This window comes from Mastigoproctus giganteus, chromosome 10 (genome assembly GCF_048544385.1).
Source record: "Mastigoproctus giganteus isolate SK-2022 chromosome 10, ASM4854438v1, whole genome shotgun sequence".
In the NCBI taxonomy this organism is placed as follows: domain Eukaryota; kingdom Metazoa; phylum Arthropoda; class Arachnida; order Uropygi; family Thelyphonidae; genus Mastigoproctus; species Mastigoproctus giganteus.
In genome coordinates, this window is record NC_143584.1 from 69,964,275 (window position 1) to 69,976,306 (window position 12,032).

The following is a 12,032-nucleotide window of genomic DNA, read 5'->3' on the forward strand; positions in this document are numbered from 1 at the left end:
CCCAGAAATGTGCTTTAGTAAAATGTGCACTAGTGAGGTAGAGTTGTCTCTGCCTTTACAGTGTTGTTTATTCAGTTGCTACACGCGCACAGCTTTGTTTATGTGTATCGGGCGTGCCTCCTCATTTTGTAATTGTGCTTTATTCCCTAAAAATGAGTAAAATACTTAAAAGGTGCGAAAAGGAAGCATCCTGGTGAAGACAGTACAGATTCAGAAGGAAAAAGAAAAGCAATATTGATAAACAGAGGCGGACTGGGTCAAAAAATTCTTACCTGGGAAAATTTGTACTGGCCTCATCTTGCGTTTATGGCCAAAATCACATTGGCCTCCGACCCACCGTGGTTTCTCTAGTAAGGCTTATGGCCAGTCCGCCTCCGTCGATAGAGAAAAATATGAAATGCTTTGAGTGAAATGAAAGACCATGTGATATTGCACGTGCTACAGGCCTAAATGAGGCAACGCCGAGAATTACAAAGAATGCATAGAAAATAAAAACAACTTTTATAGCAGGAACAACTCAAAGTGTAATGAAAATCCATTAGATTAAGACAGAAAGAATTGGAAGAGATGGAATGGCTGTCATCTCTTTGGATAGAAAATCAAACAAAAAACAAGTTTTGCTTATGATAGAAGCAAAAGCATTAGGAATATTTTATTACGTAATAGTCGTAATAAAATACTTACGTATTTTATTAGGATAATTTTTGTTTGGTAATGTTTTGATTACAAATCATATGTGTTCAATCTTGGGTGGTCAGCACCTAACCCTATTTTTCCCACAGGACCTGTTGTTTATATTGCATGATTTTGCATTGCACGAGGATTTCTAGGAACACAACTATTGTACTATACAAGGACTGACTGTATGCACAAGTACCACATTTGAGGTGAAAGGAATCATACAGGGAATAATTTGCATGATGGCAGAGATGGGGGAGGGCAGACTGGAACTTAACTCTGGAATCTAAACATAGATTCTACCACTTCAATTTCCAGTAAGCAAAGTGGTGGTATTGCGCTGGTTGATGAGAGTCATCTACCACCTAGTATTGCCTGGTAACACAGATCGACGGCATTCCTCCATGTGGTGTGGCACCACTCCTCTACTCCTGCTTACGTTGGTTCACACCTGGGTGGTCACCCACAGTGTGCTTGCGCTTGGGGGTAATACCCAGGATTACTAACATTGCCACCATCGTGAAGGTGCAGGCAGAGAATTTGGCTGTCACAGGCTGTCCAGACTTCGCCGGAGGTGGGTCCACTTGTCTTGAGTGTCACGCAAATATCAGTTCCATCAGCATTTTAGGCTCTCAGGTAGCAGCACAGCTTGTCTGGCATATCTGAGAGAATGTCTGCGACAGCTTCAAGGACATCTGGAGAGTAAGCAAGAACTCCTTGGTTCTAGGTTCATCACTGGAAGTGTTATTAGAAGCAGGAACTAAAATTACAGAAATAGCTATTGAAAAACAGTGTGTTCAATGTAACGTTTTCAAATAATTGTTCAGAATATTTCTTTATAGAAAACAGTATCCTCTTCTGGAACAATATTATTGCCCTTCTGAATGAACTGGGCATCGAACACAATCCTAGTGAATGGCGTGTAATTATTGATGCTTCAAAATTAAGTTTAAAAGTAGTTAGTTGTATGATGGAAATTCATTCCCACGAGTTCCCTTTATTAGCATTAGTAGAGGCATTTGATGCAAGAAAGCAAGCTTATGCAGCATCAGCCAAAAAAAAAAAAAATAAGTAAAATAAATAAATAAAAAATAACCACTTCCACTTCACCCCTCTGTTCGTTCGAAATACCTGTCCAGCTGAGCCTTAAACTTATTTAGGCTATCAACTTCCACGACAAGGGATGGAAGTCTGTTCCACCTACCAACCACCTGCTGGCTAAAGGCAAATTGCCGCACATCTATCCTACATCTGTCTGTCTTTCCTCAATTTGAACTTATGCCCTCTCAGGTGATTATTCTGAGCAAGAGGAAGAATCCCATCAGCATTGAGCATGCTCAAACCATTCAAGGCTTTGTACACCTCTATCAGATCACCTCGCTGGTGCCTAGTCTCCAGACACTGTAATTCACAAAACTTTAGCCTTTCTTCGTAAGAGCACCCCCTTTGTTCCATTCACTAATCTTGTTGCTCTTCTCTCTACTCGTTCCAGCAGCTCTACATCCTTCTTGAAATGAGACCTCCAGGCCTGTATACAGTACTCTAGGTGTGGCCTGACCATTGCCTTATACAAGGGAATAATCACCTCCTTATCCCTGCTAGAAAAGTTCCTATATATCATTGACAATACGCCATGAGCTACTCTTGCAGCCCGTCTGCACTGCTCAGATAACTTCATATCTGCCTGCACAACCACCCCCAGGTCCCTTTCATTCTCTACCACTGTCGGTGTAGTACCAGAGTTGATACATTGCTCTGGGGTTGCTGTTTCCCATATGTAGTACTTTAAATTTGTCAATGTTAAACTTCATTTGCCAGCTCTCAGCCCATCTGCTCAACCTTTCCAGATCCTGTTGCAGCAGCATAGTGTCAGTAGTGTCCTTGACAACCCTGCCATCCTTCGTATCGTCTGCAAACATGTACATTAAGCTTGATATACCATCATCAATATCATTTATAAATACAGAGAACAATAAAGGACCCAATACTGAACCCTGAGGGACTCCACTAACAACATTAGTCCACGATGAGCAGTGTCCATTGATTACCACTCTCTTCTTCCCCTCAACCACCCCTTTATCCATAGCAGCAATTTGCCTCAATTGCCACACTGCTCCAATTTGTGCAGCAGCCTTCCATGTGCAACAGTATCAAAAGCCTTTCTAAGATCCAAGTATATAATATCAAAGTTATTCCCGGCATCCAGTTCTTTTGTGACTGCATCATAGTATCCAATCAAATTGGTCAGGCAAGACTTCCCCTTAACAAAACCATGCTGTGTCCGTGCTATAACTAAAGTCTTGTCTAGATGATCCTGCAGTGCTTCTTTAACCAGTGCCTCCATTAATTTTCTGGGAACAGAAGTTAAACTCACAGGTCTATAATTACTTGTGTCAGCCTTTGATCCTCCCTTGTGAATTGGGGTCACATTTGCACATTTCCAGTCTATGGGTATCTCCCCTGAGTCCAAGGAAGCTCTCATAATTATGGCTAAGGGTTTGCTTACTTCCTTTGCTGCCTCCTTTAATATAACTGGATAGATCCCATCCACCCCAGGTGCCTTTCTTGTGTTTATCTTCAACAATTTCTCCTCCACTTTACTCTCAGTTATTCCAAGATTCTCTAGCTTATTGCTAGAGTTGAATACACCTCTGGCATTTCCCTCGCTGAATAACTCCTCATGTGTGAATGTCGATGCAAAATATTCATTTAGTTTGTTAGCTACCTGAGCAGGGTCATGAACAGTTGACCCATCGATATCAAGTGGACCAATCTGATTCATCCCCTTCCTTCTAGAGTTTACATAAGTAAAGAACTCTTTGCTGTTTTTCTTCGCATCCCTTGCCAAGGATCTCTCGTAATCTGCCTTCGCCTGCCTAACCTCCTTTGTAACTTGGTTACAGACCAACTTGTATCTATCATAGGCTTCTGTGTCATGGGTTAATTTGTATGTATCCCATGCATTTTTCTTCTCTGCCATATGCCTCATTAGTTCATCTGACATCCATTTAGGCCTAAACCTTGAACATTATTTCTTAGTTGGTATGTAAAGCCTAGTAGCTTGCAAGATAAGTTCTTTGAATGCTTCCCATTTTGAATTTGCTGTTGGTAACATCATCAGTTGATCCCACTGTATAGAATTTAAATACTGTCTCGGTCCATCGTAGTCGCCTTTACGAAAGCAATACCACTTCCCTTTACCCCTAATGGTAGTTACCTCTTTGAGTAACTCCCACTTCAGAACACTGTGATCACTGCCACCTAGTGGTTCATTTATCTGCAGATGCTTAATGCATGAAGAATCACTACTGATAATCAAATCAAGAGTATTACTCCCTCTAGTTGCCTCTCGAACATGCTGATGTAGAAAACAATCATCCAATAAATCCTCAAAAGCCTTGTTAGTGAGTTAGTGACCAGCCCCCAAATTCCAGTCAATATCTGGGAAATTAAAATCCCCCATTATAAGACTCTCTGATTTACTGGCCCACTCTATTTCTCTGTACAGTTTCTTATTATACTCATCAGAGTCATGAGGCCTATAGCACACTCCTACTCTCAATTTTGATCTCCCAATGCTTATGTCACACCAAACTGACTCGACACTGCACTGTCCAGTGATGTCGACTGGCTTCACTTCCTTGGATTTTATGTGTTTCTTAACTAATAGCATAACCCCTCTTCCCTTCCTATCCTGTCTATCCTTTCTGTAGACATTGTACTCCCCAAATTCCAGTTTTGCATTCCTTATATCTGTGTGACACCACGTCTCTGAAATCCCAACAATATCTGCCTTTGATGGTTTGAGCAATAACTCAAATTCATCAAATTTATTTACTAAACTCCTAGCATTGGTGTATACGCAAGTATACATGCACCTGCTCTTCCTCTTAGCCACCCTAACACAACCCATGTGTTTACTTGTACCCCCATGATTCCCAGCAGTCTCTGTAATATCCTGCATCTTATTTTCCAGGCTGCTGCTCATTCCAATAGAAGCAGTGCAAGAATCACTTTCTCCTCTGCAAGTGGCTACTGTTAATCTATTAGTCCTTGTATCACCCCAATCTAGCAGTTTTCCGACCCACCTAACGCTGCCTCGATAGCATCAGCAAACATTCTTGCACCCTTTCTATTTAAGTTTATCCCATCCCTGTAGAAGCACTCTCTCCTGTTAACAAGTACAGACCAGGCTGAAAAAAATTCTACCCCTTGAGCCCTGTACAATCTTTCCAGGGCCGAATTGATCGACAGGGCTCTCATCATATACCCCGTCCTATCATGTCTGGGCAGAATTGCAGACACTTTAAATTCAACCCTAATTCACGGCTTTTTTTCTTCTGTGACCTGTACTTGTTAAGTATTTCTGCCGGTCTCCTACTCTTAATATCATTAGTGCCAACGTGTGTACAACTATATGTACAACTATATCACCTTTTGTGCCCTTAAAAGATGATATCCCCTCTTCAACGTCATCAACCATTGCCCCTGGCAGACATACCCTGGTCCTGTTCCACCTATCCTTTTTACAAAGCATGTTTCCCGTTTCCCTGACAATAGAGTCACCAAAAACTACTAGTTCCTTTGGGACCAGCGCATTCTGCCTTGGGGTGTTGCCGCTGTGTTGCGTGATGACCAAGTGCAAGCTCTGGCATTGGTGTGGGCAGCTGAGAGCTTGATGGGGCCCCTCACTTGTAATCCTTCGTGGGCATCCACCCTGTCCTTCAAGCTCTCATATAGGCCCATAACAATGCTGAGTTGGCGCCTGATTTCCTTACACTCCTTGCATCGCGCACATACAAAGACATCCCCCATGGCAGTATCATGTCCCATACCTGACTGCTCCGCAAACATCAAGCAAATTGTGCATCTTAAAAGGCTGTGATTCAGAGGGCAACTGCCCCCCTCAGTTCTCCACTGAGCCACATCATTCCCATTAGCTTGAGCCTTTTTGCTTTGCTGCTCTGGTTTGAGTCATGATTTCGATTTACTTTCAATAAAATTTCAATTTCAATATAAAATTAAATCATAAACTTGTATCCCAACACAGTTATAACGCTATATTTATGTTTCAGTAACGAGTGTTATCTACGAAATCTACGAATATTTATGTGTCAGTAACGAGTGTTATCTACGAAATATTTGTTTCAGTAACGAGTGTTATCTACGAAATCCCTTTATATAACTTCCGTATCGTTATGTATTAATTATTTATTTTTACTAATTATTTATGTTACGTAACCTAAGTGGTTATATGTATAGTTAAAAGTACAATTTAATTGCCAATGAATTCGACAAGATTAATAGATTTTACTGATTAATTTTCCCGTAACAATGGCGGCTTTTTACGAACGGTAAACACGTGGATTTGATACCCTTTCCGATACTAAGTAATACCTACAGAATCTCTATCTAAGTTACTTTAAACTTAAGTACTGTAAATAGGAATATAAAGCTACTCTAGAAAATAAGTTAATATGTCAATTTAAACTAATAAAGCAAAAAATAAATCAGAAAAAACTTCTCTGTTCCAAGAGTGGCAGAAAGGCACGTCTGCACCGGCAACTCTCGTCCTCAGAGCATGCTGTTTGTTTGAAAGAAACATGAAAATATGTCCATGATCCTGACCTGAATTTCCATGTAGTGAATTTCCATCACATTGTTTGAAATGTCTGTGCTGTGCTGGCCTGTGGTAATTGGATTACTCATTTTGCAGGGCAGGGGGATTTCACAGAATACTGTTATTTTTCTATGTTTTTGGGACAGTGCAACAGAAAACATTAAGTAGGAATTTTTACTGTGAAGAGGTAATATAAAATATATTCCTTTGGTTGAACCAAAGAAAGGTTCTTCTTGTAGTTTTGCATCTAAAGCTTTTGTTGTTGTATCCAAAGAATTTTGTAACGACTCTGGAAAAGGAGATAATGAATTCTGCTACTTAAGGGAGGTGTTTCTCAGTTTAACAGATACAGAACTGAAAGAAGAAATTTTTAATGGCCTGAAATAAAGAAACTCCCCAAGGATGATATATTTTGAACAAGCATGTAATTCAGAACTTAGTGGCAGGATATCTGACAGGTTCTCACACTAAGTTACTCTGCAAAAACTGTACAAATCACTTCAGAGATATGGATAATTATACTGAACTAGCAGCTTGATGATTTCAAGTAATCGTGCACAGATTTCTTGGAAGCAAGAATGATAATTATCTCTAGTGTAAAGGTTACTACAATGTTAAATATATTGGCTGCTGACTGCCTTTAAACAATAAATTTATTCATTCCTATCACAGTTTATTCTCTCATAATATGGGAGATGTAAGTGATGTGCAAGGGGAATGTTTTTAATCAGAACATATCCGTGATGGAAAAATTGTACCGAGCTCACTGGGATACTTCCATGACAAGAGATTGCTGCTGGTTTCTTAGCAGGGAAAACAAAGTGGACTATAATAAAAACTTTCTGATTGGCAATATCTAAGGAAATAGAGTGCATAAGCACATTATAGTTTGATTCAAGTACAGTAAACCCCTGCTATTCACTCATCATTCGTGAAAAGGCAAAACTCCTTTATCAACACTTTAGCGAAACAGGTGGTATCACTGGCGGGATAAGTTTTTAGCTAACAAAGGCGCTGGTTTGAAAGATTTGTTTGAAATTTCTAATAAATATTACATTTAATGTTAAATTGTTTCTTATTTTCATTTCGATGCCATATGCTTGCATTTCACTATGTGCTGTCTATGTACATAGTCATATTACGAAGGTACATATAATACATACATAGACAAAATTTTAGACTAGTTTTTCTTATATATTTCATACTTTGGAACGGAACCCATTTATTACTATGAGAGCCATAACTCGGTATTCGCGTTTTCGGTATTTGCGGCATTTCTCAGGAACGTAACCCCCGCGAATAGGGGGTTTACTGTATTTTAAAATGAATGACTCACTATTAAGTTAGTATAGGTATATTACTGTATGATATTCGAAACTCATCATTGATGAAGTTAGTAAAATTTCAGTCTCTCTCTCTCTCTCTCTCTCTCTCTCTCTCTCTCTCTCTCTCTCTCTCTCTCTCTCTCTCCCCCCCTCTCTCTCTCTCTCTCTCTCTCTCTCTCTCTCTCTCTCTCCCCCTCTCTCTCTCTCTCTCTCTCTCAATGGAGACATGATAGAAATATAATGGTATTTTTGGAATCAATGGCTCAATTTCCTTCAGAATTTGGAGGTTCAAAAAATAAAAATGTCCAGTGTACTTTTCATAGAGTAAGATATATATAAAAATGCTTTAAAAAAATATATATATATATATTTACACACAGTAAACCCCTGCTATTCACAGTATCTGTATTTGCGGTTTTGCGTATTCGCGGTCGCTGATTTAACATAAAATGAAACTTAAAAAAAAATGTGAATTTTAAAGCGCCGTGAACATTTTTCGCCATAAAAAAAAGCATGGGCGTGGCTAAAATTATCTTTCCCGGTCAAAACAGCGCTCAGTGGGTGGGGGGAGAGGGGTGACAAAATCGTGATCGTGGATATTTCTCGCTAATCCTTGTTCAATATGCGTGATGAGCTTGTCATGGAAGCTTTTGTCGTTTGCTTTTAATTTATATGCTTATAAATTGAATAAATTTATAAATTTATAATCAATTTATAAATTGATATGCTTACAAAAGTGATAAATCTACCGTTTTGCAGTGTAAAACACACTTTTTCGAGTGTGCTAACGGAAGAAAGTGACTTTATTGTGGACAAGTTCTTTCTAATCTGTACAAAAATATGGCTACGAATAACAAGGGAAATGTGAAAAGATCAAAGAAGGTGATGACATTAGCGAATAAAATTGAGTTATTAGACAAAATTTCTAATAGTGAAAGTGTCTCCTCAGTGGCAAAACATTATAAAATCAATGAGGCAACGGTACGATCAATCAAGAAATCAGAAGAAAAAATCTGCCGTAGTGTGTGTAAAAAGGCGCTAATTGTTTCAAAAATTTGCTCTGTAACTCGTGATGTTAAATTAGAAAAAATGGAAAAAGCTTTAAATCTGTGGATAGAAGGTCGAACTCAAAATAAAATTCCGTTAAGTTCACTCATTCGTGAAAAGGCAAAACTCCTTTATCAGCACTTTAGCAAAATTGGTGATAACACTGGCGGGATAAGTTTTAGCTAGCAAAGGTGCTGGTTTGAAAGATTTGTTTGAAATTTCTAATAAATATTACATTTAATATTAAATTGTTTCTTATTTTCATTTCGATGCCATATGCTTGCATTTCACTATGTGCTGTCTATGTACGTAGTCATATTATGAAGGAACATATAATACATACATAGACAAAATTTTAGACTAGTTTTTCTTATATATTTCATACTTTGGAATGGAACCCCTTTATTAGGATATTATGATGTGGTTACAAAGGAACTGGATGCAAAAAATAATTTTGATATCATATATTTGGATTTCAGGAAAGCTTTTGACACTGTTGCGCATGGAAGACTATTGTACAAATTAGAGCAGAATGGTATTAAGGGTAAGTTGCTACAATGGATAAAAGGATGGTTAAGTGGGAGAAGACAGAGGGTAGTAATCAGTGGGTGCTGCTGTTCGTGGACTAATGTTATTAGTGGAGTCCCACAGGGTTCGGTGATAGGTCCACTGTTGTTTTGTATATTTATCAATGATATTGATGAAGGTATATCAGGCTTAATGTCGAAGTTTGCAGATGATACAAAGGTTGGCAGGGTTGTTAATGGCAGTGTGCTACTGCAACAGGATCTAGATAATTTGGGCAGATGGGCTAAGAAGTGGCAACTGAAGTTTAACCTTGACAAGTGCAAAGTACTGCATATGGGTAGAAGTAACCCCAGAGAAACGTACCAACTGTGTGGTACTACGCTTAGGGTGGTAGAAAATGAAAAAGACCTGGGAGTAATTGTGCAGTCAGATATAAAGTTTTCTGAGCAATGCGGACAGGCTGCCAGGGCAGGTCATGGGGTTTTGTCAATGATATATAGGAATTTTGCTAGCAGGGAGAAGGAGGTGATTGTCCCTCTTTATAAGGCAATGGTCAGGCCACACCTTGAGTACTGTGTATAGGTCTTGGAGGCCTCATTTTAGGAAGGATGTAGATTTACTTGAGCGTGTACAGAGAAGGGTAACAAGATTGGTGAGGGGAATGAAGGGATCCTCTTACCAAGAGAGGCTTAAGTTCTGCAAAGTGCAGTGGCTGCAGACTAGGCACCTGCGCGGTGATCTGATTGAGGTATATAAGGCCTTGAATGGGTTGAGCACGCTGAATTCTGATGGGATCCTTCCACTTGTTCAGATTACGAACCTAAGGGGGCATAAATTCAAATTAAGAAAAGACAGATGTATAATAGATGTGCTGAAATTTGCATTTAGCCAGCGGGTGGTCAATTGTTGGAACAGACTTTCATCTGTCGTTGTGGAAGTTGACAGGTTAAATAAATTTAAGGAGGAACTGGACAGGCATTTGGCTGATACTGCATAAGCTCATACACTTGCTTTCTTGCATCACATGCCACTACTACTATTACTATGAGAGCCATAACTCAGTATTCGCGTTTTCGGTATTCGCTGCATTTCTCAGGAGCTTAACCCACACACATATACATATATTTATCAAATGTATGGTCAAATGAATTTGGTATGTGTTTTTGCTGATGTTGTATAAACTGTTTTTTTTTTGTTTAGACCATACTAATATTAGTTACCATATTCCTTCTTAGGATAGCCTTGAAATTTAGTAAAAAGAAAAAGCGGAAAAGATTTGGGTCTTCAGATAATTCAGATTTGGAAGCAACTCCTCCACCGTCTCCTCAAGAAGGTGAAGGCATTCAGGTATGTTTAAATTTCTGTAATGCATTTATACATATATATGTACCGGGTGGTTATAAAATAAATTTCCCTATTCAGGAGACCCTAGTGTCAAAACGGTTGGAGTTAGTGCCGTGAAAATCGGTTGGTATGTCATTTAGGGTATCGGGAAAGCGATTTGTAGAAGAAAAAAAAATTGTTCAGTTTCCGTCACCAGAGGAAAAACGGCACTGCACATATGTAAAAGTTGTCATTTACTTGAAGACATGCTGCTTATGCAAATGACATCCTGTTAGATAAAAGCAGAAAGGCCAATACCACCTTTAATAACCAATGACTCTTACAAAAAAGGAATGTGTTTTGTTTAGTCAAACTGTTCTACCAGAATACTAGTAACACTAATGCAGCACTATGTGAATATCGGAAACCTAAAGGTTTGCATAAAGGACCTTTGACGGCAGTGGGGCTTCGAAAACTAATAAAGAAATTTCAAGCGACCAGGGAAGTTAGGTGTAATTCCATATTCCATACAGGGGACGACCATGTGTCGGAATGGAGGTAGTGGATGAAGTGGCAGTTGCAATAGTCAGAATGCAAAACACTATCAGTCAATAGTGCCAGAGGTGTGTCAAGAGACTTGAGAACCTTCCTTGATCTTTTGTACGTAAAGTGCTTCGAATAATTTTACGCTGGTTCCCGTACAAGATTCACATAGTGCAATCTTGTGCTCAGCAACAATGAATAGACTTTACTCTACGATTTCTGGCTCGTATGGAACTTGATGATACATGGGCTCAGATGATCTTGTGGTCTGATGAGGCACATTTCATGAGACTGTAAATGCACAAAACTGCCGAATATGGAAACTTCTTGTCCATCTGCTGTGCATGAAAGACCACCACAAAGTCAATACGTTACAGTATGATTTGGATTCGTAGCAGAGTTTATAATCAGACCATTTTCCTCTGATGAGTCTACACCTCTTGGCCTCGTAAGGTGTATGGTAACTAGTGCACTGTACTGCGTTCTTCTAAGAGATGCAAGAAAGGCTATTGGAGACTGTAGTGTTCATGCAAGATGGTGCCCCTCCCCACGTTGGTCGACAAGTAAAGGAACTGCTGTGTTCAACATTTGGAAATGATTGCATCGTTTCTAGAGACTTCCTGCAGTTCTAGCCAGCCTGATCTTCAGATCTCAATCCCTGTGATTTCTAGCTATGGGGATACCTGAAAGACAGAGTTTCCGTTGTGGCATACAGATGGTTGTCGATTTGAAAGCAAGCATTAAACAGCATGTAGCCAACATCCCTAATGAGATGCCACACGAAACTGTTGCACACAGTCCTCAGTTTTCAGAATGTCATCTCAAGTGAAGGAAAGCACATATAACAATATCTGTATATTTCTAAGTTCTGATATTAAAATCTAATCATAAGTTAAGTATTCCATCCCATGTTTACAGTGCCAATTTCTCCCGTGGCAGAAATTTGAACTGATTTTTTTTCTTCTACA

The 12,032-nt window shown here is 39.3% G+C and overlaps 1 protein-coding gene across 1 annotated transcript in view; it reads left to right on the forward strand.

Annotated features, from left to right (window-relative positions):
• kis (chromodomain helicase DNA binding protein kismet) overlaps positions 1-12,032 on the forward strand; it is a 1,089,809-nt gene that overhangs the window by 132,942 nt on the left and 944,835 nt on the right. The window contains 1 exon segment of the mRNA XM_090383876.1: positions 10,434-10,545. Coding sequence (XP_090240002.1) covers positions 10,434-10,545 — 112 coding nt within the window.